Source organism: Ranitomeya imitator, chromosome 4 (genome assembly GCF_032444005.1).
Source record: "Ranitomeya imitator isolate aRanImi1 chromosome 4, aRanImi1.pri, whole genome shotgun sequence".
Taxonomy (NCBI): Eukaryota; Metazoa; Chordata; class Amphibia; order Anura; family Dendrobatidae; genus Ranitomeya; species Ranitomeya imitator.
Window position 1 is genome coordinate 476555295 of NC_091285.1, and position 27596 is coordinate 476582890.

The 27596-nt window shown below is 43.5% G+C and overlaps 1 protein-coding gene across 1 annotated transcript in view; it reads right to left on the reverse strand.

Moving 5' to 3' along the window:
* Positions 1-2534: 2534 nt before the first annotated feature.
* The window catches only part of MINDY2 (MINDY lysine 48 deubiquitinase 2), a 182431-nt gene continuing 157369 nt past the window's right edge, over positions 2535-27596 (reverse strand). The window contains exons 7-9 of the mRNA XM_069765913.1: positions 22368-22541; positions 7710-7889; positions 2535-3752 (exon numbers count right to left, since the gene is read on the reverse strand). Coding sequence (XP_069622014.1) covers positions 3630-3752; positions 7710-7889; positions 22368-22541 — 477 coding nt within the window. The 3' untranslated portion in view covers positions 2535-3629. The remainder of the gene's footprint in view (positions 3753-7709; positions 7890-22367; positions 22542-27596) is intronic.

Below are 27596 nucleotides of genomic sequence, written 5' to 3' on the forward strand. Positions count from 1 at the left end.
TTAAAGGTAACACGTCTCCACACATGGAATTACACAGGAGTCACAATGTCATGTTACAGCTCACCTCCTGCCACTCCCTTCACAAAGACCTTTTTCCTGATGAGCATTCTCATTAAATACTTCAGAAGAATTCAGTAGGGTCAAAATCATTCTACTACTGCGTATAGCCATGGACTCAACAGGAAGTGTCAAAATGCCAAAATTATTATTTTTTCTTAATATAGTGATATGAAGAAAAACAAGTCATTTTCTGTTATCACCCTTTAAGCATTCACAAATAGGTCGAGAAGGAAGAGGCTAGAAAAGCAAGGGAATAATACACTGCGGTGGCATTACCCAACACACAGGGCTGTTTGTATAAAATCTGCATATGCAAAATAGTAGCGTTAAGACAACTTGTCTTTTTTCATGCTTTGGGGGGGAAAAAAAAAACCAATGCAGATATGTGTTCAGTATTTCCTTAGTTTTGCACAGATGATGGAATAATCACATGTACAACACTAGGAAAATTATGAAAAATTAACCTTTTTGGGGGGCCTTCTGCACTTGAGTCAGGCAACACTGTTGTGGGGGGGGGGGGGGTCTATGATTTTGTGCAATATATTACAGAAATTAGGTATATAACAGATTAACAAACAATATTCCCACCCATATCAGATGTGTGGTATAAAGTAGGACATAGCTTCCGAAAAGATTCCTTCATTTACATTTCTCAGTAATTACAAGGCCTATATGTCTGTACTTTAACACTTTGACCAAGTTAATAAAGTAAAAACAGTGCAATACACACCTGTAGAGTGTATCTTGTCAATTACAGCATATACATATATATATAAATAATTATACTTGCCAACAGTGCTGATTACTTCTCTACCTCTACTTATTTTGCATAAAATATCACTAAATGCAGGTAATTATACTGGAAAATACTACTTAAAGACCAATAGACACTACTCAATAATCGAGAACGATTATCAGGTAATGTACAGAGGCCGTCAATAACCGTACTAAAGAGAATACTTTTAGGTGAAATTATTTTTAAACTTACTTAAAAATCTTAGTTCTCGGCAGCACATTGTCCTCTGCAACTAGGACAGGTGCTGCCGAGAACAAAAGATAATCTATTCACACAGAAGAATCGTATTAATGATCATTCTTTGCGCATGGAAGTGCGGTCTGCCTGTCTAAAGTTATTTAAGGACCATTAACTGGATTACAACTGGCCCACCAGTGGTCGTTTAACGGCTTTTAAGCTAGCCGTTCAATCAGGGCTCATGCAGACATACATGGATCTTGGTCCAATCTCAGACCGCGATGCACAGATTGTCCGCGGGTCTCCTGACCTGAGCGTGACAGCCTCGTAGAAATACATGAAGCTGTGATACTCCGGTCAGGAGACCAGTGGCCAATCTGTGTTTGGGCCGATGTGCACGGATATCTGAATGAGCGCTAACAGTCAAGGCTTGCTAATGATGTTGGGAAGCCACCAGCTTAAAGGGAACCTGTCACCCCGTTTTTTCAGATTGAGATATAAATACTGTTAAATAGGGCCTGCGCTGTGCGTTACAATAGTGTATGTAGTGTACCCTGATTCCCCACCTATGCTGCGAAATACATTACCAAAGTCGCCGTTTTCGCCTGTCAATCAGGCTGGTCTGGTCAGGTGGGCGTGGTGACATCGCTCTTTTCTTCCCCAGCTTTCCGTTGGTGGCGTAGTGGTGTGCGCATGTCGCAGTGACGAATCCACTGCGCGCACGTGAAGAAGCAGCGCGCGATCTGCGCTATTACCCCCTGTCATCGGTGGGGGCGGCCATCTTCCTGGGGCCGCGCGTGCGCAGATGGAGTGCTCTGCTGCACGGGGCTTCAGGAAAATGGCCGCGGGATGCCGCGCGTGCCCAGAAGAGATCGCGGCGGCCATTTTCCCAAAGCCGAGTTTGAATCTCGGCTTTGGGAAAATGGCCGCCGCTGCTTCTTCACGTGCGCGCAGTGGATTCGTCACTGCGACATGCGCACACCACTACGCCACCAACGGAAAGCTGGGGAAGAAAAGAGCGATGTCACCACGCCCACCTGACCAGACCAGCCTGATTGACAGGCGAAAACGGCGACTTTGGTAATGTATTTCGCAGCATAGGTGGGGAATCAGGGTACACTACATACACTATTGTAACGCACAGCGCAGGCCCTATTTAACAGTATTTATATCTCAATCTGAAAAAACAGGGTGACAGGTTCCCTTTAAGGATGACTGGACACTTAGCAGAAACTAAAGATGGAGTCAGGAAGAGAGGCAGTATACTACCTAAATATTCTTCATCTCCTGCCATCTACCAACAATAGCTGCAAAATTCTAAAAACTGGCTGTGAAAAGTTGGTTATTTTGTTCATCTCTCACACTGTATCCTCCATATAGAAAGTTTACACCTAAAAGGTGGGTTTCTCTGAAGTTGTCCTTTAAGAAAGAATGAACATGAAAAAGAACCCAAGTACCAATTTGAGGAACGTGGAAAAAAAAATAATAAAACCATTGTGTTAGAACATAGATTCTACATTTGACCAAATGGTATTCGAGGTAAAACATTAGAAACCGAGAAAGTCCAAATATATTTACATCAAGATACAAGCTTCGGATTTAGATGAAAATCTTGCAAGAAGAAAAACTGCAGTTCGTTGGTTATTATAAAAAGACACAAATGAACAGAAGTGAAATCACAGACTGATTGTCAATATCCTAGGGCCAGACAACATTCCCCAGAATGCCCAGAAAGGCCGTAACATTAATACACTGCGGCACTATCGCGACAACATTTACAACCACATTATGTGGTGATGTGCCCCCCGGCCCACAGACATGGGGGTACTGTAGTGTGTAACAGTCTCACCATTATTAGCTTAAAAATTAAAGGGTCTCTACTTTTAGTCCGTTCTTAGACTGGACACCCCAATCCAGTTGTGCAACCGTGTCACCACATACAGAATATCATGTATATGTAAAAGTCACACTGGTCCTAAATATTAAAAAAGTGTATTTTGTCACAAAATCTTCAAACCTGATATTTCTAGGCAAAGAGCCCAGGCTATGACACAGTGAGGGGGCAAATATCCCCTTACTCACTTACATTCTATGTAGCTATGGGGTAAGAAGTATAAAGAGGACTTGGGCTGACCAAATACGGCAATGGGGCACAGCATAGGTGGTGGGAAGAAGCCAGAACATAAAAAGCAATGCATGCTGGGACATTAGTCTCTATCTAGCCTTCCCTTACATCTGTGCCCTTTATAATACAGTCATTTCCCTAAGACTTACCTAACAAAATGGAACCACTGTTTTGCTCCCTGTGGTCACAAAAGTCTGCAGTATTTTATGGCTACATATCATGAGAGAAGCTAGGATTTATTTAAAAAGATGTAGTGATGTACTTCTTGTTCCAAAATGTGGGACAAGGACACAGGAAAAATGACAAGTCCAAATGACAAGAGAGACTCTAAACATGTCTGTAACAAATCCCCCCTTTCCAAACTGAAACACGGCTGGGGGGTTCAGGCACAGATGGCTTATGACCGGTGTCTCCTTTTCTCCTTCTACTAACATGCCTCTTCATGGTTTCAGAAAAGGACATTCATTTCTGTTATAAAAGTATGCAAGAATTCTTGTCCTTCTCCTTCTCTTTGGGCTCTTTTCTCTTTTTCTCACTGCTGCCTGGTGGTCGTCCACTGGAAGGACTGGCAACTGCCTCCGGTGGCTGTCCTGCCTGGAATGAAAGCAGGAGATGTAGTTAAACAATTTTTTTTTTTTATTAGATATACTGAAAATAAGCAGATATGTGCATACATAATACTGTGCATAGATAGGTAGGGGAGCTGTGGGCCCATCATACTGTGTATAGATAGGTAGGAGAGCTGTGGGCCCCTCATACTGTGTATAGATAGGTAGGGGAGCTGTAGGCCCGTCATACTGTGTGTAGGTGGGGACCTGTGGGCCCGTCATACTGTGTATAGGTAGGGGAGCTGTGGGCCCGTCATACTGTGTATAGGTAGAGGAGCGGTGGGCCTGTCATTCTGTGTATAGGGGAGCTGTGGGTCCATCATTCTGTGTACAGGGGAGCTGTAGGCCCATCATACTGTGTATAGGTAGGGGAGCTGTGGGCCCGTCATATTGTGTATATGTAGGGGAGCTGTGTGCCCGTCATACTGTGTATAGATAGGTAGGGGAGCTGTGGGCCCATCATACTGTGTATAGGTAGGGGAGCTGTGGGCCCCTCATACTGTGTATAGATAGGTAGGGGAGCTGTGGGCCTGTAATACTGTGTATAGGTAGGGGAGCGGTGGGCCTGTCATTCTGTGTATAGGGGGAGCTGTGGGTCCATCATTCTGTGTACAGGGGAGTTGTAGGCCCGTCATACTGTGTATAGGTAGGGGAGCGGTGGGCCTGTCATTCTGTGTATAGGGGAGCTGTGGGTCCATCATTCTGTGTACAGGGGAGCTGTGGGCCCGTCATACTGTGTATAGGTAGGGGAGCGGTGGGCCTGTCATTCTGTGTATAGTGGAGCTGTGGGCCCATCATACTGTGTATAGGGGAGCTGTGGGCCCATCATTCTGTGTGTAGCGGAGCTGTTGGCCCATACTACTGTGTATAGGGGAGCTATTGGCCCATCGTACTGTCATTCGGGGGGCTGTACATGGGGGGACTCAGGGGACATTACTAAATGTTAAGTGGGCAATTAAGAAGCATTTAGGCTATACGGGCATTCCGTAGTCTGACAGTCAAAAGGTGCACATGCGGCATTATTCCTTTCTGGAGGCAAAATATGGACACTTCTTTCTAGGGCACTTGAACGAGGCATTCAGATTTTCTAGAGGGGCAATTTTACCATCAAGAGAGGGCACAAATAAGGCATTAATACTATATAAGGGGCAGTAGGAGGAGCATTGTTATTGTGCCGGACAGCAGGTCCAGTAATAGGGACACACACAGCAACAGCAGCTCAGCATTGGGTTGAGTGGTTTGTGCAGGTTGAGAACAGATGGAGATAACGCTGACAATGTGAGACATCAAATGAGTCTGTCGTAAACTCTGTAGACAAGTCGTGGGTGGAAGAAGTTTTCATGTCGGTCTAGGCCAAATGAAAAAGTGAATGATTCCTTCATTAAGAACTTCACCTCTAAGTCACCATCTATAATTACACTGTAATCGCTTACATGTTCTACCAATATACAGTCACTAAATGGCATAAATATCGGTGTTGTTCATTGTATAGAGATTTATTTTCAGTAACAGAGTGGTCATCTGCTGAGGTTCTCCTATACCTACAATTAGGCAGCACCATAGTTATAATCAAGGTTACCTGGTTAGGGGCTCACTCTATATCTATACACACAGTACAAAAGCCTATACAGATCTGAAGGATTTTAGAATTTTTTTGTCTATCCTTTTGGGCTGCGTAGGTGGTTATGAAGAAATCAGTAATTCTCTTAGTCTTCTGTAAACAGGACTGTAACAAGTTAAAGTGTTTACGGTATTGAAGACTTCATTAATTCTGACAAAAATTTATTTTAAGAAATTCAGAGCGAGGCCTGTAGGGGACCTCCATGTACAAGTGACTGCAAACTCTCATAAATGTAGCACTCTCCAATAATAAAAATGCCGTCTAATTGAGCAATAATGTTTTGATTCCAGTATTTCCCTGCATAGAGGAGTCTATTGGCTTTGGCCTTTCTTGAGGACCATTTCTGACAAGACTTCTACTTCAAAGCGCTTTCCGGGGTACTACTCCTTTTCATTTAGAAAAGGCCTTTACTTTCCATGCCCACCCACTGGGATTCTGTTCAACAGGTGTCTGAGCTTCTGTCCCATGGACTCAACAGGACATCTGAAATCTGGTATACATCACAAAATGTCAACAAGCAGAAGACTTTACAAGGTGGAAGATTATCATCCACCATCAGTAAACATAAAAAAAAAACTCTCAATCATTTTATGGACAATTAATTGATAATAACGTGGTTGCCTCAATTTCAAAAAATGGGTAAAATTACAAGCTTCTTGCCAACACAAGTAACTGTGCAATTCAGCTGATTAAAATACTGTCCATCCTCAAGAACCAAGGTATTTTTTAATTTTAGAAATCAACTACGGTAGGTTTCCAGCCATTGCTGCAGTTTATCAGCGGTGGCCACTTTGCTATGTAAGCAATACAGCACTTACAAGCTCTTTGACTTCATAACCGTGCCTTCAAGCTTTATAGCAGCCTCCCTGTGCTCCTTGGATGGCTGCTTCTACTTGCAGCATCAGAGAGCTGACACCTCAGGCCAACGACCCAGCCATTCTGCTGGTCTGAACTGTCAGGCATCAGGAAAGCATCACACCCTGCAAGAGACTCTGCAGTGTTGTGCTCCTGAAGATAGACTAAATAAGATTACTCCTTTAATCATTTGTCTAAAGGTACCGTCACACTAGACGATATCGCTAGCGATCCGTGACGTTGTAGCGTCCTGGCTAGCAATATCGTCCAGTGTGACAGGCAGCAGCGATCAGGCCCCTGCTGTGATATCGCTGGTCGGGGAAGAAAGTCCAGAACTTTGTTTTGTCGCTGGATCTCCCGCTGACATCGCTGAATCGGCGTGTGTGACACCGATTCAGCGATGTCTTCGCTGGTAACCAGGGTAAACATCGGGTTACTAAGCGCAGGGCCGCGCTTAGTAACCCGATGTTTACCCTGGTTACCATCGTTAAAGTAAAAAAAACAACCACTACATACTTACCTACCGCTGTCTGTCCCCGGCGCTGGGCTTCTCTGCTCTGGCTGTGAGCGCCGGGCAGCCGGAAAGCAGAGCGGTGACGTCACCGCTCTGCTTTCCGGCCGCTGGGCTTACACAGAGCAGAGAAGCAGAGCGCCGAGGGACAGACAGCGGTAGGTAAGTATGTAGTGGTTGTTTTTTTTACTTTAACGATGGTAACCAGGGTAAACATCGGGTTACTAAGCGCGGCCCTGCGCTTAGTAACCCGATGTTTACCCTGGTTACCGGCATCGTTGGTCGCTGGAGAGCGGTCTGTGTGACAGCTCTCCAGCGACCAAACAGCGTCGCTGCAGCGTCGCTTAGTGTGACGGTACCTTAAGGCAGTGTTCCCCAACTCCAGCCCTCAAGAGCTACCAACAGGTCAGGTTTTCAGGATTTCCTTTGTATTGCTCAGGTGATAATTGCAGAACCTGCACAGGCAACAAGTCCTTCACTTTGGCAATACTAAGGAAATCCTGAAAACATGACCTGTTGGTGGCTCTTGAGGACTGGAGTTGGAGAGCACTGGTCTAAGGGCTCCTACTCACTTGCGAGAAATGCGTCCGAGTCTCGCAGGTTAAAACCCTCCTCTGGCGCCGGCACACCAGTGCAGAGCGTGCAGCTCCATGTATTGCTGTGCGGCCGCACGCTCCGCTCCGGAGTGCCGGTGCCAGAGGAGGGTTTGAACCTGCGAGACTCGGACGTATTTCTCGCAAGTGAGAAGGATCCCTTACAAAGTAAAACAGAAGACACAGGATGTCCAAGACTTTTGCACACACATAACCTGTCATTCCATAATGGCGAGATCCCCTTTTTACTTTACTATATTTTTTATACCTACGTTGCATCTTTATCGCCAGAGACTATTATTTATCTACGGTCTTAAATGACTTTTGATCCTAAATTATGGATTATACACTTTGTTCCATTACCGGTTGGGGGGCAGAGGCGGCTGCCTGCTCCTGTTCCTGGTAATATTGAGAGGCTCTCCTGTCCTCCTCTTCCTGAAGTTTTTTAGCCAATTCAAGATCACTGATGCCTTCTGGTATCTGTTCCCAGTCAATGTCTTGATTCTGCTGCTCTTGCTGTAGCGATAAAGCCATCAGATAGTCCTAGGAAAGATACAGCTCATCAGCATAAAAGAAAAAACAATCCTTTATGTAGTGACCAGCATGAATCGTGACCATGCCAACTTATCAATGCAAGATTTCCCCAACCCTTTCATTATCTGTCTAAAGTAGTGGAAATATGTCAACATCTCATGAAAACGCTGAGATCTTTATTTGAGATAAGGCAGATTCCAAAAGTAGATTTTTATGGGATTCTAAGCAAAGAAAGTAACACAGAAATCGGGGTGCTTTGGATTTATGGGACCGACAACATTTAGGGTTCTTGTACATGGAGCAAATTGTCAGCAACAAATCCTTTATATATTTTGCTACAATACTGCAGTAAATGTACTCTACATCTGCAATGTGTGAATTTACCTGCCAAAGTCCACATTGTGCACTAGGTCACACGTCACTATATTAGGCTACTTTCACACTTGCGTCGTGACCGCACGTCGCTAAGCGACGTTGTGGCGCACCGACGCAAGCAGCGAAAGCGCCGCACAACGGGGGGCAGTGGATGCATTTTCCAGCACATCCACTGCTCCACTGTGAGGTGCGGGGAGGTGGGGACGCAGTTCCGGCCGCGCATGCGTAGTCGGAAAAAGCAGTCCGTCGGCAGCAAAAAACGTTACATGTAACGTTTTTTGCTCCCGGCGGACCGCCACAACACGGCGCAACCGTCGCACGACGGTTGCGACATGTGTCAATGCGTCGCAATGTTAGTCTATGGGGCAAAAACGCATCCTGCAGACAACTTTGCAGGATGCGTTTTTTCCCCTAAACGACGCATTGCGACGTATTGAAAAAAAACGCTAGTGTGAAAGTAGCCATACCTGCTGGAATATATAATATTTACGGACAGTAACAGTCAAATCCCTACTTTTCTTTTACTCTTGCACACATTACTAATCACATCTGTGCATACATAGTATACACACAGATACATGTCTCTCTCCTGCATGCGTCTCCTGCTTCAGCAAAGTCCTGATATCAAACAGACATTACCTAAGGGGTTGAATCTGCAATATGCTGTCCATTAATGCTCCAACACTCCATTTATTCTGGAAAAAGCGCTGATCCACTGGGTACAAACAGCAGCATTTTCCAAACGCCTGCCTTCACTGTCTGCATTCAGAGAGAACTCGTATTGTTTTATTGCATACACTGACCTAAATATGCCAAAATATAATAAAAGACATCGCTTCTGGGATCCCGAAGATCAGCGCTGGAAGTACATTTTTCAGCAACTGTAAGCAATGGTGAAACCTACTAAAAAAGTAGATATCATCTCAGACTTGGACAGGGATGTCTGCACTTTATTTGATGAAGTGTCAGGGTACTTAAAAAATAAATAAAGATCAGTTTTCGGACTAGATTCTAGCTAGATTGCTATTGAAAAACAGCTTTATGTGGGGAAAAAGAATTCTCCCATAAATAGCCCTCCTTTTAATCAAGTATTCCAATTAAGCCTGCTGTAACAATATATGACATTTTGGGGTATACAGGAGATAATATACCATAGGTATCGTACCAATAATTATGGTATAATATGCTGAGACATCAACCAGTGCAGGAGATGTGCATAGTCTGCTGAGTAAAAAGGAATAAATTGGCCACAGAATAGTCTAATTAGGAAAAAGTAAATTTGTCAAACTGATCAGGACAATGTGCACACGTTAAGCATTTGCTGCAGACATATCTGCATCAAAAACATCTCTCTTTGCAGGAAACATGTTGCATATAATATGCACTTTTTAGGATGCATTAGAAAGGTTAAAAACCAATGCAAAATGCAGAAAGAACTAAATCTGCAGGTTTTAAACAGCGTCAAATCTCAAAGGAAAAAATAATCTCATTTACTTTGCTGGAGCAGTAAAATGCAGCGTTTTTAATGGCGAAAAAGCAACATGTGAACATATCCATTAACTAACACAGTGATCTTCCTTGTCGTTGGCTCAGTAATAAGGTCTTAAAACCATCTGCAGGTCGATTCCCAGGACAGATTATGGATTAGTAAATGTTTTTAGGGTAATACAAAAAGTAACCTATTGATGTCTTGTGGAGGATCAAACATGGAGCTTGCAAGGTCTGCAATTTGGACTATATCAGCATACAATGACTGTTCAAACTAAGCACAAGTATTCAGTGCACCCTTGGCAAGGTTGAGTATTCCAATGCACCTTTCCACCGACTTGATTTTCATCTATCTCTACTCTACTCTAGCTCCTCTAAAGCCAAAACTGTCTATCAAAGAACAGAAGGAAGTCAAAGAAGTAGCTGCACTAATCTGCTTGGCCACACCAAGGGTGCACAGAGCACCTGTGCTTGGTTTGATCAGTCATTTAGTGTTGACAGACTAATTAAAAATGTAGCAAAGTGAAGCTATTTGGGTCTTGTCAATATAGAATATCCTCTTAAATGTACCAAATTGCTTTATGCCGTGTTTGTTGGCGATGCTCACATTAATAGAGTCCATAAGAAAAAAAAAAAAGTAAATTGTCAATCACCACAACCTGAGCAGTCCTTTATTCCAGGAAACATAACCGGAGGAGTGGTAGGCAGGGGATGACCTACAAACAGCACTTCTACGGGTCCGGCTATGCAATGATCGCTGGTTGTAGCACGAAACGGCCATCGTCCACTTCTCTCCACTCCCGCACACCCCCTGCCTATCGCGCCTCCGGTTATGCTTTCAGGACTCTTAAGTCTCAGACTGTCATTAAGTACCTGAATGCTAAGCTCACGAGGGATTTGTCCAATCACGGATACCTTTTATTGTGTTATAGTTATACATAATAAAGGAAGTTTTCTCTTCAGAACTCGGATCCTGGAAAACAGCTACGGTAATTTTGCAGTTGGATTCCATTTATCATTTATGCAATCCATAAACCATAAGGCAGATTTTTGTGTCATTTTTTATGTGAAAACAAAAAAAGGATTGTAAAGAGAAGGGAATTCAATAGACAAGGGTCTACTTCTATTTTTTTTCACTGCCAATTCTGGCTTTGAAAACTGAAATTAAATAGGCACATGTGACTCAGAGTCCTCCAGTTTTCCACAAAAACATTTTCCTACCCTATAGCAACGGTTTGGCCAACAGAATCTGCAGATGGTCATTACTGGCCACTTCACAGAAGCGATAAAATCACAACTAAAAGCCATCGCATCTAGTGAATGAAACTACTGTCATCAATTCCACAAATTGTAGATGCCAACTACTATACTTTACTCAACTCTGGAGTTTCAGTGCCAGGCTGCGAACATGAAAACAACAAATAATTATAGGGTGCCAAAGTCATCAGCAAATGTCACGGAGCTGATAAATAATGCATTGGAGCCTCCTAAGCTTCGCTGTAACACTAGGCAGTGAGATGACAACAGCCTCAATCACTGCTCACATCAGTAGGATTCCTGCGCTAATTACAAAAATCTAATAGAATTTTCAACATGATTCTTGAAATAAAAATATAAGAAAAGAGCCTTAATGTGAATCTGTTAAAACTCTTTGATTAAACAGGAGGCCTTGCCAGAGACTGAACTCCCATAGTTAACGCTTTCCCTACATTATCATCATTCATTTACCAGTCCAGCTTAAATTTCAATGGAAAGTAGACCAAACATCAATACTTGTATTGCCCATGCAATAACAATTATGAAGAACCTGCATCTGCCCAGCTTCAGGTGACAATGCTGCTGGTCCAGACTGTTAATGAGGAGCGCACTGCCACTCAGAAAGCTGTAGACTTGGGAAAAGTGCATAGCATCATTGGGAGTGCATACATCAGGCAAGAGCCAGATGCCAATGGTCTGAACTGTCAATCATTCAGGAGCACAAGCAGAAGCGGAGAAGTTAGTGAGAGGTGCGCTCCTGAAGATTGATTATGAGAATAACCCCTTTGGCCGGCGTCACACTCAGTGTAAGACAATACGGTCCGTATATTACGGCTGTAATACGCTGAAAAGTCCCCAAAAAAAGTGGTCCGTAGCTCCTCCGTAGGCAGGGTGTGTCAGCGTATTTTGCGCATGGCATCCTCCGTATGTAATCCGTATGGCATCCGTACTGCGTGTTTTTCTCGCAGGCTTGCAAAACCAACACACGGCTATACAAGGGATCCATGTGTTAAAAAAAAATAAAAAATAAATAAATAAATAAATATAAATATATATGTATATATATTATATATATATATATATATACATATATATATACATATATATATACATATATATATATATATATATATATATATATATATATATATATATATATATATATATATATATATATATATATATATATATATACACATATACATACATATACATACAGTCAGGTCCATATATATTTGGACAGAAACAACATTTTTCTACTTTTGGTTATAGACATTACCACAATGAGTTTTAAACAAAACAATTCAGATGCAGTTGAAGTTCAGACATTCAGCTTTCATTTGAGGGTATCCACATTAATATTGGATGAAGGGTTTAGGTGTTTCAGCTCCTTAACATGTGCCACCCTGTTTTTAAAGGGACCAAAAGTTATTGGACAGATTCAATAATTTTAAATAAAATGTTCATTTTTAGTACTTGGGTTGAAAACCCTTTGTTGGCAATGACTGCCTGAAGTGTTGAACTCATGGACATCACCAGACGCTGTGTTTCATCCTTTTTGAAGCTCTGCCAGGCCTTCACTGGGGTGGTTTTCAGTTGCTGTTTGTTCGTGGGCCTTTCTGTCTGAAGTTTAGTCTTTAACAAGTGAAATGCATGCTCAATTGGGTTGAGATCAGGTGACTGACTTGGCCATTCAAGAATATTCCACTTCTTTGCTTTAACCCCTTAGTGACAGAGCCAATTTGGTACTTAATGACCAGGCCAATTTTTACAATTCTGACCACTGTCACTTTATGAGGTTATAACTCTGGAACTCTTCAACGGATCCCGCTGATTCCGAGATTGTTTTTTCGTGACATATTGCACTTCATGTTAGTGGTAACATTTCTTCGATATTACTTGCGTTTATTTATTAAAAAAACGGAAATATGGCGAAAATTTTGAAAATTTTGCAATTTTCAAACTTTGAATTTTTATGCCCTTACATCAGAGAGATATGTCACACAAAATGGTCAATAAATAACATTTCCCATATGTCTACTTTACATCAGCACAATTTTGGAAAAAAAAAAAAAAAATTAGGGAGTTATAAGGGTTAAAATTTGACCAGCAATTTCTTATTTTTACAGCAAAATTTACAAAACCATTTTTTTTAGGGACCACCTCACATTTGAAGTCAGTTTGAGGGGTCTATGTAGCAGAAAATGCCCAAAATTGACACCATTCTAAAAACTGCACCCCTCAAGGTGCGCAAAACCACATTCAAGAAGTTTATTAACCCTTCAGTTGCTGCACAGGAACTGAAGCAATGTGGAAGGAAAAAATGAACATTTTACTTTTTTTCACAAATATTTTACTTCAGAATCAATTTTTTTTATTTTCACATGTGTAAAAAAAGAAAATGAACCACATCATTTGTTGTGCAATTTGTCCGGAGAATGCCGATACCCCATATGTGGGGAGGGACCACTATTTGGGTGCACAGTAGAGCTCAGGAGGGAAGGAGCGCCATTTGGCTTTTTCAACATAGAATTCCCTGGAATTGAGATCGGACACCATGTCGCGTTTGGAGAGCCCCTGATGTGCCTAAACAGTGGAAACCCCCCACAAGTGACACCATTTTGGAAACTAGACCCCCTAAGGAACTTATCTAGGTGTGTGGTCAACACTTTGAACCACCAAGTGCTTCACACAAGTTTATAACGTAGAGCCGAAAAAATTAAAAATCATTTTTTTTTTCACAAAAATGATCTTTTCACCCCCAATTTTTTATTTTCCCAAGGGTAGCAAGACAAAATAGACCCCAAAAGTTGTTGTGCAATTTGTCCTGTGTATGTCGATACCCCGTATGTGGGGGTAAACCTCTGTTTGGGTGCACAGTAGAGCTCAGAAGGGAAGGAGCGCCATTTGACTTTTTCAACATAGAATTCTCTGGAATTGAGATCGGACACCATGTCGCGTTTGGAGAGCCCCTGATGTGCCTAAACAGTGGAAACCCCCCACAAGTGACACCATTTTGGAAACTAGACCCCCTAAGGAACTTATCTAGGTGTGTGGTCAACACTTTGAACCCCCAAGTGCTTCACACAAGTTTATAACGTAGAGCCGAAAAAATTAAAAATCTTTTTTTTTTCACAAATATGATCTTTTCACCCCCAATTTTTTATTTTCCCAAGGGTAGCAAGACAAAATAGACCCCAAAAGTTGTTGTGCAATTTGTCCTGAGTATGTCGATACCCTGTATGTGGGGGTAAACCTCTGTTTGGGCGCACTGCGGAGCTTGGAAGGGAAGGCGCGCCGTTTGACTTTTTAATCTCTTAATTGTGAGAGCGGACGTCATTTTGGGTTTGTAGATGTGCCTAACAGCAGAAACCCCCCACAACTGACCCCGTTTTGGAAACTACACCCCTCAAAGATTTTAATCAGGGGTATATTGAGCAATTTAAACCCACATGTATGACAGAGAGTTTGATAACATTAGGTTGTCATATTGAAAAAATTCATTTTTTTCCACGAGAATCTTGTTTTAGACCTGAATGTCTCGATTTTTCAGAAATAACATCAAAAAGTGGACCCCACAATTCGTTACCCACTTTATTATGAGTGCAGCAATATCCCATATGTAGTAAAAAAGTTCTGTTTGGACAAATGGCAGGGCTTGGACAGAAAGGGGCACAATGTGACAAATTTGGCTTTATTTGAAATTGAAGATCCAGGACCCATTCAAAGCTTCTAGAGACATTGAGCAAAAAAGAAAATCCTTCCAGGAATTATTACTCACAGAGGGAGGCATGCTCCTAAAACACAATGGCTGACTATAAAATTGGTCTTGCTAACAAAACAGTTGTCCCGCATTTGCGTATATTGTAGCAGGAAGAATAAACTGTACTGGAATGAAGGGCAAAATGTGTAGGAAAATGCAGCCAACTATGTGGCAAAGCGGAGTTTGTTCCAAAGATGAAAGAACACCATCAGGGCTAGAATGGCAGACACTTTCAGAGACTGGTCGTACAACGTCCTTTTAGCTCCATCAATCCCTATATGAGAGACGAATGTGCCAATAGACGTGGTACACCATAGCAAGCTCCCACCCGCCAAGGTCAGAACCGCTATATGCACAAAACAACCAGTTCTCTATAGAAAGTATTGTCTGGTACCAGAGGTTCGGCAAGAACCATAAAGTAAAGCCCATAGTGTATAAGTACGGAACTTCCTCATTTTTTAGAAATCCTACAATAAAATGATCATGCCCGTATCATCAACATAAATATAAGTAATATAAATGGAAGCCAAAGTTTTGTGTAGCAAGACAGTTATAAAAACAGTCAAAGTTAGATAAATGGTCAAAAATGTTTGAGTAATAAAGTCCTAGAATTCATTTTCAGATAATCTCACTTTTCAAGATCATTTCTGGGGTCCACATTCTAACGCTTATTGACATAGGTACGTGGACGAGAATTTGTTGGAATAGTAGTTTGGTATGGGATTGATCGAGTCGTAGAATTTTCAGATGACCTGACTTTGCAAGAACATTTGTGGGGTCCACACTCTAGAGCGTACAGACGTGGGTACGTGGATGAGAATTTGTTGGGATAGTAGTTTGGTATGGGATTGATCAAATTCTGGAATTAATTGTGAAATGGGGTAAAATGGGATCTACTAATTAAAATATTTATCAATTGTTCCAAATTGTACTACTGGGGCCACTAAGCAGAAAATAAAAATGATTGAAAAAACAAACAAACTAATAATTGTAGGTGGTGTGGTAGGTCTCAAAACAGGGGGAGATACAAAGGCCTGGTTGGGATGGGCATGTGGGGCAATAAAATCGGGAATCACTCCGCCTGCCATGCTTTCTGCAAACTCGGCACCTTTTTTGAGGATACCTTTGGGTGGGAGTGACAGGGACAGGGTGAGGAAAATGGCGTTCTGACAGTCTCCGGGAATCCTCAGAGTCGAAGGCTTCCCCCGGTGCCATGGACTCAAATATGAGGCTCTCTACTACTTTTTCCTGAAAGTGCAGGAAAGTTAGTGGTCCTTGAGATTTTTTGTATAGGACAAAACTGTTGTAGGTGGCAGTCTGAATTAGATAGATTCCCACCTTTTTATACCACGCCCTGGTCTTCCTCTTGACCAGGTATGGTTGCAGAACCTGGTCTGACAGGTCTACGCCACCCATATGTCTATTATATTCTGTGACGCAGACAGGTTTTTCTTTGTCCCTGGTGGCACCCCTCTCTCTGACCGTCACAGTGGTGTCCGTATGCAGTGTGGAAAGCATATAGACGTCCTTCCTGTCTTTCCACTTCACTGCAAGTAGTTGGTCGCTTGCAAGTGAAAATGACGCCCCCCTCTCCAAACGTCTGGACACCAACTGTGACGGAAACCCCACTCTGTTTTTCCTCACTGTCCCACAGGCCCCTGTACTTGCAGCATGGAGGGATTTGTATAGGGGGATACTCGTGTAATAATTATCTGTGTACACGTGGTACCCTTGATTGAGAAAGGGCGTCATTAGCTCCCAGACAATTTTGCCTGGGATACCAATTGTCTGGGGGCAGTTTGGGGGGTTTATTTGGCGGTCCCTACCTTCGTAAATTAGGAAGGTGGACGTGTACCCTGATGAGCTCTCGCAAGCTTTATATAATTTTACGCCGTATTTGGCTCTCTTGGAGGGAATAAATTGGCGGAATGAAAGACGGCCCTTGTAGCTCATCAAGGACTCGTCGACTGCCATATTTTGCTCTGGGGTATAGGAATTTAGAAAGGAAGATTTTAGGAGGGAAATTAGGGGTCTTAATTTATTTAGCCGATCGTAGTTGGGGTCAGTTCTTGGGAGAGCTTGGGCATTGTCACTGAAGTGGAGGAATCTCATCAGGGCTTCGTAACGGGCTCGGGACATGATGGCTGCAAATACAGGGGTGCAGTGGACAGCTTTTGTTGCCCAGTAAGAGCGGAGAGTGGTTTTTTTTACTATACCCATATTCAGGGTGAGGCCTAAGAATTTTTTAATTTCGGGGACATTTGTGGGGATCCAGGAACGGGAATGAAAGGCAGTGGGTTTTTGGGAAATATATTGCCGGGCATATAGGTTAGTTTGGTGGACGATTAATTGCAGGACTTCGGGGCTAATGAAAATTTCAAAAAAATCAATGGGGGTAAAATTGGCGACATCTACTTTTATTCCAGGGACTGCAGAAAAAGGGGGAATTTGAGGGGAAAATGAGGTGTCATTATACCACAGCGGTGGGGGGACTGCGGTACTTGGTCCTGCCTCTGAAGCTTCAGCAGTGACGACCGACTCCGCTACCACCGGGCTGGGGGATCCCGTGGAGGAAGAGTCGTCATCACTGTCTGAAAACTGCTCAACTTCAGGGGCAGAATCTGTTTCGCTGCCGGAGCAAAGCAGGCTGTAAGCTTGCTCCGCGCTAAAAGTTCTGCGAGCCATTTTATCTAATTCCTCCCCTAACCCTAAAAAATTTAAAAAAAAAAAAATTTATAATTTTTTTTTTTCTTTTTTTTTTTTTTTTTATAATCCTCTGCTGGTGATGCAGGGATTACGGAGAACGGGGGTGGGTAAATGGGATGCTGGCGGAAGGCAGATATTATGTTTTTTGTCACTGACAGGGCAGCACTTGAACTGTAGTCTCTCTCTCTTCTCTCCTAGAACAACTACAAGGAGAGAAGAGAAAGGTACAGCCCAAGTGCTGCCATGTTTATCAAATATTAGGGGTTTTGATCACTGTAATTGGACATATTACAGTAATCAAAACCCAGCAGCCAATGAGAAAATTCTCATAGGTTGCTGGGTCTCTGCTGGCAGATCATGGCAGGCGCACTGCGCATGCGCCCGCCATTTTCTTCCAGCAGAGAAGAAGAAGGGGGGCCAGGAGCAGTGGGCTGGGGACCGGGGACCACTACTGAGGACCGGGGACCACTACTGAGGACCGGGGACAGGAGCAGGCGGTATGGTGGGGGGCTCAGGGGCTCTATTTCTCTCCCCTCTGATGTGCGATCACATCAGAGGGGAGAGAAATGCAAAGCATTTTTTTTTTTTTACAAACTATTTGCAGCGATCGCAATCCCGGGGGTCTGTAAAGACCCCTGGGATTGCGATCGCTCCAGGGGGTCTGCGATCGCTCCAGGGGGTCTGTAAAAACAGACCCCAATACACCGGGGGAAGCTAGGCTTTGGCGGGCGCATCTGCACATGCGCCCGCCATTTTGGAGCCCGGGCAGGAAGGAGGAGGGTCGGGGACCGGGGGGGCACCTTCTCCGGTACATAAGGTACCGTGGGGGGCTCGGGGGACCCTATTTCTCTCCCCTCTAATGTCCGATCACATTAGAGGGGAGAGAAACACAATACTAATCGCGTTTTTTTTTTTTTTTTGCGATCGCCGGTAAACGGTTAATTACCGGCGATCGCAAAAGCGGGGTCGGTGAAAACCGACCCGAATCATGTTCTCTGGGGTCTCGGCTACCCCCGGCAGCCGAGACCCCGGAGAAAATCGGCCTCTGGGGGGCGCTATGTACTTTTTCCACAGCGCCGTTAATTAACGGCGCTGTGGCTTAAGTACCCTTAGCGGCCGCCGTTAAAAGGCGTATCGGCGGTCGCTAAGGGGTTAATAAACTCCTGTGTTGCTTTGGCTTTATGTTTTGGGTCATTGTCCATTTGTAGTATGAAATGACGACCAATCAGTTTGGCTGCATTTGGCTGGATCTGAGCACACAGTATGTCTCTGAATACCTCAGAATTCATTCGGCTGCTTCTGTCCTGTGTCACATCATCAATAAACACTAGTGACCCAGTGCCACTGGCAGCCATGCATGCCCAAGCCGTCACACTGCCTCCGCCGTGTTTTACAGATGATGCGGTATGCTTTGGATCATGACCTGTACCATGCCTTCGCCATACTTTTCGCTTTCCATCATTCTAGTAGAGGTTGATGTTGGTTTCATCTGTCCAAAGAATGTTCTTCCAGAACTGTGCTGGCTTTTTTAGATGTTTTTTTACCAAAGTCCAGTCTAGCCTTCTTATTCTTGATGCTTATGAGTTGCTTGCACCGTGCAGTGAACCCTCTGTATTTACTTTCATGCAGTCTTCTCTTTATGGTAGATTTGGATATTGATACGCCGACCTCCTGGAGAGTGTTGTTCATTTGTTTGGCTGTTGTGAAGGGGTTTCTCTTCACCATGGAGATTATTCTGCGATCATCCACCACTGTTGTCTTCTGTGGGCGCCCAGGTCTTTTTGCATTGATGAGTTCACCAGTGCTTTCTTTCTTTCTCAGGATGTACCAAACTGTAGATTTTGCCACTCCTGATATTGCAGCAATTTCTCGGATGGGTTTTTTCTGTTTTCGCAGCTTAAGGATGGCTTGTTTCACCTGCATGGAGAGCTCCTTTGAGCACATGTTTACTTCACAGCAAAACCTTCCAAATGCAAGCACCACACCTCAAATCAACTCCAGGCCTTATCTGTTTAATTGAGAATGACATAACGAAGGGATTGCCCACACCTGTCCATGAAATAGCCTTGGAGTCAATTGTCCAATTACTTTTGGTCCCTTTAAAAACAGGGTGGCACATGTTAAGGAGCTGAAACTCCTAAACCATTTATCCAATTTTAATGTGGATACACTCAAATGAAAGCTGAAAGTCTGAACTTCAACTGCATCTGAATTGCTTTGTTTAAAATTCATTGTGATAATGTCTATAACCAAAATTAGAAAAATGTTGTCTCTGTCCAAATATATATGGACCTAACTGTATATATATATATATATATATACACATATATATATATATATATATATATATATATATATATATATATATATATATATAATGTATGTCATTAGACACATATATGTATATAAACAACAAAATTCACCCTAGTGAATTAATGTCCACCATCAAATATAAAACCAATGTCAAAGTGAACATAAAGAAATGATCACAATAAAGTATAAAAATATAATTTTATTACAGGAAATATAACAAAAAAATACAAAAAAAAAAAAGAAAACAACCAGTAATACTACAGCATATAAGGGATATACCGAATGAGGAAACCAGATCCATATAATAAAAAATACTAGAAAAAATAACATATACTAGAAAAATAATATATAACCCTCCAAGGTGCAAAAGATGGATGACAACGAAAATGGACAATCCATCTCAGTAAAGTGCATATGCATTCATAATAAATAGTCTAATCTAGACAAAAAGTGCATAAAACCTCTGGAGCAATACTAGTACCAGTGTGGATATGATCTGTGACCCTCAAGGACTCCGACTCCTTATATTTTTATACTTTATTGTGATCATTTCTTTATGTTCACTTTGACATATATATTATTACTTCATCCAGCGCTAGATAGCTTTAAAGCCGGTAATTCAATTGCCGGCTTTTGCTATCTCCTTCCTAAACCCGACATGATATGAGACTTCATGAGAGGCGCCCTCTGCTGGTTGTCCTCATATGAACTCGAGTCTGGGAGCTTTCTAGGAAAGTTCCCACGATCTAGGAACAACCAGCAGAGGGCGCCTCACCGCAAATGAAGGTAGATATAGGTCATTGACCTACTTTACCTTCATTCCCCGGGGTTTTGCAGCCACGAACAACGTTGCATTAGCAAAGCTCGTGGCTGCAAAATATTTTAACCCCTTCAGATGGATTTACATCGTTGGACATTACAGATCTTCGGAAGGTATGTATATTGTTGGTTTATTATTTTGACTTTGTTACAGATCGAGGGTCTTCAGTGAGTGGATTGAGCGTAGAATAAATTATTACAACAACCTTTGTGATTTTTTCATTAAAATAATTTTTAATAATGTGTGTTTTTTTTAACCCTTTACTACTATTGGATTAATAATGGATAGGTGTCATAATTGACGCCTCTCCATTATTAATTTGGCTTAATGTCACCTTACAATAGCAAGGTGGCATTAACCCTTCATTACCCCATATCCCACCACTACACGGGAATGGGAAGAGAGTGGCCAAGTGCCAGAATAGGCGCATCTTCCAGATGTGCCTTTTCTGGGGTGGCTGGGGGCAGGTGTTTTTAGCCAGGGGGGGGGGGGGGGACAATAACCGTGGACCCTCTCCAGGCTATTAATATCTGCCCTCAGTCACTGGCTTTACTACTCTGGCGGAGAAAATTGCGCGGGAGCCCACGCCAATTTTTTCCGCCATTTAACCCTTTAATTTAATAGCTAGAATGGCCAAATTTTGCATATACACACTACTAAAATTAGTAGTGTGGAATATGCAAAAAAAAATGGGTATATGAGATGGTTTACTGTATGTAAACCAGGTCTCATATCATGTCGGGTTTTAGGAAGGAGATAGCAAAAGCCGGTAATTCAATTACCGGCTTTAAAGCTATCTAGCGCTGTATGAAGTAATAATATATATACATATATGTGTCCCACTGACATATATATATATATATATATATATATATATATATATATATATATATATATATATATATATATATATATATATATACCTACCTATTCTATGTGTACACATTTATTCTACCTATTCTAATGTAAGCTGTCAGTGTGATTTTACTGTACACCGCACTGAATTACCGGCTTTTCTCTCTAACACCGCTGCGTATTTCTCGCAAGTCACACTGCTGGTCCGTGTGTAATCCGTATTTTTGGGGCTTCCATAGACTTTCATTGGCGTTTTTTTGCGCAATACGGTGACAAACGCAGCATGCTGCGATTTTCTACGGCCGTAGAAAGCCGTATAATACGGATCAGTAAAATACGGCAGATAGGAGCAGGGGCATAGAGAATAATTGTGCCGTTTGTTTGGCGAGTTTTACGGATGTATTTTCTGCGCTCTTACGTCCGTAAAACTCGCTAGTGTGACGCCGGCCTTTATGGCCACATGTAGGAAGGATACCATTCCTATGACACAAAGGCACAACATTTATCAGTAATGTTTACATTTTAAAGAGTGCCAACTGAGACTGGACAGCCTTAAACTGCACCCTTCTTATCATTTACCTTTAGTTGGTTCAGTCTACAGTAACTATTAGCTGGCTTACTTTGGGCCAGAAATGTGCTCTACATATTGCTGCATAATTTTGTGCTTGATTTAACGTGTAAAACCAATCCCTTCCCAGAAAGGTTACACCACTTCAGACAAGGTGCATATATAAAACACACAAGAAATATGGCGCAAGTTAAGCAACTAATTGTGTGAGGATTCTGGAGTGCTTCGACATAGTAAATCTCCCCCATGATTAGCGTCTTCGTTACTTATTATACAACAGTCTGGAGACTATTCCGAATAATGAGGAGAATTTATGCTCTGCACAACTAATGGCCAACATACCTGATCAATCTGGTCTTGCTGCCCTTGGTACACAGTTTCTGGGTCAGATGGCGGTCGGAGGTGGAAATCAGAGTCACAGAAGTTTCCATCTCCATCCACATTATGTAAACTTTCCCAGACAATGTTTTCTTCCGTGAGAAATCCCTGGTCCGTAACAAGCAGGTAGAGCAGTCCCTAAATGACAACATTAATACAAATCTATGATAAATGAATAAGAAAACACCATCGGTCATTTATAACAATGGTACGGAGAATCTTTCAGTTTGTGTTTTACCGGACAATGATGTTTAGGTTCATTAATAATGTTTGATCATAAATAAAAATCTCCTTTATCACTGGGAGGTTATCCTGAGATTCCACTGAAGAAACACTGTGAGATCCTTACTTTTGTCCTCTGTACCACTGATGTCTACTCCAGACCCTGTCTGGGAATACTGGGAACAAGGAGAGGTGGCAGCCCCCTAAAACAGCACTGTGCAAAACCTTGTGAGTATTCTCCCGTCACACAACTAAACCAATCAAATGCAATGACAGCACTTTTCCACTAATGACATCTTTATTTCTGGCAGTCCTGAATATGGAGCACTTCTTACAAGATATGGTTAATAAGAAACTCACAGCTACCAAAAGGTTACGGAGATTGCAGACAGCGTGGTCCGCATGCACACACACAATGCAATGTTCTAGCAATATGGTCCTTGATTAAAGGTTCCGTTGAACAGATATACATGTAGTGATGTATTTGTGGACAAGAAGAGAGTCTATGAAATAATATGTACATAGGGTTTTGTAGTGCTGGACATTTCCCAGGTTCTTCAAATATTTTACTTTTCATAGAAAAACTAAACTTGAGTAAACATACCTTTTAAAACAGAACCTTTCACCAGGTGAAAAATGATCAGTTTTTCTTTTGTTTTCATGCTCGCTCCTCCTCAGAGTAATCCATTTTTTGCTCCTTTCAAATCCGCCATACATTTGCTGAGATATGGGTCTTAGTATTCAGTGCTCGTCTTTATGGACTTTAACAAAAGGGCGTGTCTCTCCGGCTTGTCTGGGGGCGTGCCTCTCCGGCTTGTCTGGGGGCGTGCCTCTCCATCTTGTCTGGGGGCGTGCCTCTCCGTCTTATCTGGGGGCGTGCCTCTCCGGCTTGTCTGGGGGCGTGCCTCTCCGGCTTGTCTGGGGGCGTGCCTCTCCGGCTTGTCTGGGGGGGTGCCTCTCCGGCTTGTCTGGGGGGCGTGCCTCTCCGGCTTGTCTGGGGGGCGTGCCTCTCCGGCTTGTCTGGGGGGCGTGCCTCTCCGGCTTGTCTGGGGGGCGTGCCTCTCCGGCTTGTCTGGGGGGCGTGCCTCTCCGGCTTGTCTGGGGGGCGTGCCTCTCCGGCTTGTCTGGGGGGCGTGCCTCTCCGGCTTGTCTGGGGGGCGTGCCTCTCCGGCTTGTCTGGGGGGCGTGCCTCTCCGGCTTGTCTGGGGGGCGTGCCTCTCCGGCTTGTCTGGGGGGCGTGCCTCTCCGGCTTGTCTGGGGGGCGTGCCTCTCCGGCTTGTCTGGGGGGCGTGCCTCTCCGGCTTGTCTGGGGGGCGTGCCTCTCCGGCTTGTCTGGGGGGCGTGCCTCTCCGGCTTGTCTGGGGGGCGTGCCTCTCCGGCTTGTCTGGGGGGCGCGTACCTCTCCGCCTTGTCTGGAGGCGTGCCTCTCCGCCTTGTCTGGGGGGAGTGCCTCTCTGGCTTGTCTGATGGCGTGCCTCTCTGGCTTGTCTGGGGGGCGTGCCTCTCTGGCTTGTCTGGGGGTGTGTCTCTCTGGCTTATCTGGGGGCGTGCCTCTCCGGCTTGTCTGGGGGGCGTGCCTCTCCGGCTTGTCTGGGGGGCGTGCCTCTCTGGCTTGTCTGGGGGGCGTGCCTCTCCGGCTTGTCTGGGGGGCGTGCCTCTCCGGCTTGTCTGGAGGGCGTGTCTCTCTGGCTTGTCTGGGGGGCGTGCCTCTCCGGCTTGTCTGGGGGGCGTGCCTCTCTGGCTTGTCTGGGGGTGTGTCTCTCTGGCTTATCTGGGGGCGTGGCTGCAGACTGCTCTGCATTGTTACAATGCTCTCCTAGTAAAGACCATAAAAACAAAGAGGCCCCTATCTCCGGATCCATATAGCGGATTTGAAGGCAGCAATGAAAAAGTGAAATAATGAAGGATTGAATGGGAATACGACATTGTCCTCATTGACTGGTGGGATAATTACAAAACCTTTCAGTACTTCTAGTCTGGTTCTCAGTCCATACCATAGGATTTACTGCAATTTATGCCCAAAACACCTTTCTTTTTTTCCATTATAATTTTGTAATTCGTTACAACATGGGTTACTTAAAGTATAACAATCAAATAACAAATGTATAAGCCAACAATGTTCCTACAGGAGGATGTGCATTAGTCAATAAGGTGGTCCTTCATTATACTGTGCACATGAGTTTTCCTAGAAATGGAAAATTGTCAGAGAAATAAAAGTTTAAAAGAAAACCGAGTAACCAAGACACACAAGGTGAGGGGAGGTACGGTCCCATTCTTTAGTCCTAAGTCCAGCATTTCTTTAAAGTAGTATAGGCTTTGTTTGCAAGTATAAGGGCTGAGCATAGCATGGATGTGGGATTGGGCACCTAGGTCCGTATCACCAAGGAGGTAGGGTCAACGTAAAGTCGCCAAGGGGTCCAGATTTCCCTGAACCGTGGTGTGTTTTAAGTTCCCAACTTGAGAGTTCTTCAAGTCTGTATATTTGTTGTACTTTAGATTCCCATTGGGTGATAGAAGGTGTAATGCTGGATTTCCACATACAGTCGGAATCAGGATTCTAGAGGATGCTAGTAGGCTAGAAGGAATAGTATGTTTTTTTTCTAAATATTGTCTGGAAAAAGGCATATTTCTGGAGCCAAGAATGATTAAGGGGAAAAGGAGATATCAAGAAAAGAGATTGGATGCACCGCTATATTAAGTAATGGCAAAACGGTGCAACATCATGCATTAAGCGAGACATAGAAGAAAGGAAAACAAGAAATGCAATAATGATGTGCACACCTAACGTTATGCCGTAAGAGATACACACTTTATTAACCACAATTGTTAAAATCATATAAAAACACCAACAAAACCTGACCATGAAAATGGTGATTAATACAAAATCACAAATAGTGAATCATCTACTATATAATTATCTAAGGGTCACTTCCGTCTGTCTGTCTGTCAAGGATATTCATTGGTCGCGGCCTCTGTCTGTCCTGGAAATCCAAGTCGCTGATTGGTCGTGGCTGTTTTGCCACGACCAATCAGCAACGGGCACAGACCGGAAGAAAATGGCTGCTTCATACTCCCAGCAGGCAATGTCCCCGGCGCCGGTCCATAATCCCCGCAGCGCAGTCAGTGTTCCCGGCGCCCGCTCCATACTCCCCGCGGCGCAGTTAGTGTCCCCGACGCCGCTCCATACTCCCCGCGGCGCAGTCAGTGTCCCCGGCGCCCGCTCCATATTCCCCGCTCCATACTCCCCTCCGGTCACTGCTCACACAGGGTTAATGCCAGCGGTAACGGACAGCGTTATGCCGCAGGTAACGCACTCCGTAACTGCTGCTATTAACCCGGTGTGACCAAGTTTTTACTACTGATGCTGCCTATGCAGCATCAATAGTAAAAAGATGTAATGTTAAAAATAATAAAAAACAAAAAACCTGCTATACTCACCTTCCGTCGTCGGACGATGCGCTCGCACCGGCCGCCATCTTCCGTTCCCAGAGATGCATTGCGAACTTACCCAGAAGACTTAGCTGTCTCGTGAGACCTCCAAGTCATCTGGGTAATTTCGCAATGCATCCTGGGAACGGAAGATGGCGGCCGCATCGCACAGCTTCGCTGGATCCCAGGGGTGAGTATATAACTATTTTTTACTTTAATTTTTTTTTTTTTTTTTTTTAACAGGGATATGGTGCACACACTGCTAAATACTGCGTGGGCAGTGTTATATACCTACGTGTCTGGGCAATATACTACGTGATTGGGCAATATACTACGTGGCTGTGCTGAATACTACGCCACTGTGCAATATACTACTTGACTGGGCAATATACTACGTGCCTCTCTGCAATATACTACGTGCCTCTCTGCAATATACTACGTGGCTGGGCAATATACTACGTGGCTGGGCAATATACTACGTGGCTGGGCAATATACTACGTGGCTGGGCAATATACTACGTGGCTGGGCAATATACTGCGTGGCTGGGCAATATACTGCGTGGCTGGGCAATATACTGCGTGGCTGGGCAATATACTGCGTGGCTGGGCAATATACTGCGTGGCTGGGCAACATACTGCGTGGCTGGGCAATATACTGCGTGGCTGGGCAATATACTGCGTGGCTGGGCAATATACTGCGTGGCTGGGCAATATAATGCGTGGCTGGGCAATATACTGCGTGGCTGGGCAATATACTGCGTGGCTGGGCAATATACTGCATGGCTGGGCAATATAATGCGTGGCTGGGCAATATACTACATGGGCTGTTCAATATACTACATGGCAAAAATTGTAGAAAAAAGTGGGCACTCACCATCGTTTCGCGCTGCTGCGCTTCCTCGGGTCTTAATCTTAAGACCCGAGGAAGCGCAGCAGCACGAAACGATCGTCGTCTTTTTATATCACGTTTCTCCCTGCTATTTCTGCATTTAGCATGTGGCACAATAAAGACTGAATATTAGCAGATGGTGAGTGCCCACTTTTTTCTACAATTTTTGCTATTTCATGGATTATATTTCTGTGACAGCACCCAAGTTCTGCAAGTGGCATATACGCTGGATATCTGACACACACATGTACAGGTGTTTTCACCAGCGGTTGGTGCGGCAATCTGTTTTTCTTTTTGCTTTGAATCAATATACTACATGGACATACATATTCTAGAATACCCGATACGTTAGAATCGGGCCACCATCTAGTATATATATAATATGTTTAAGGGAAAAGGAAATATCAAGCTGTTTTTTTTTTTTTTACACTTGTACCACATTATCTCCTATGATTATATAAATTCCCATTTTAGTTATATGGTAATTTTCACATTTTACTTTACACATTAAAATATGGTGCCATTGAGAGTCCTTAGATCTATGCTCTTAATAATTGTTTGTATGAGATAAAAAGCACATATGAAGATCATAGGGCAATAATCTGCACTGAATTAAAGAAGATGTTAGCAATGACAGTGGAGGTTGGGGGCTA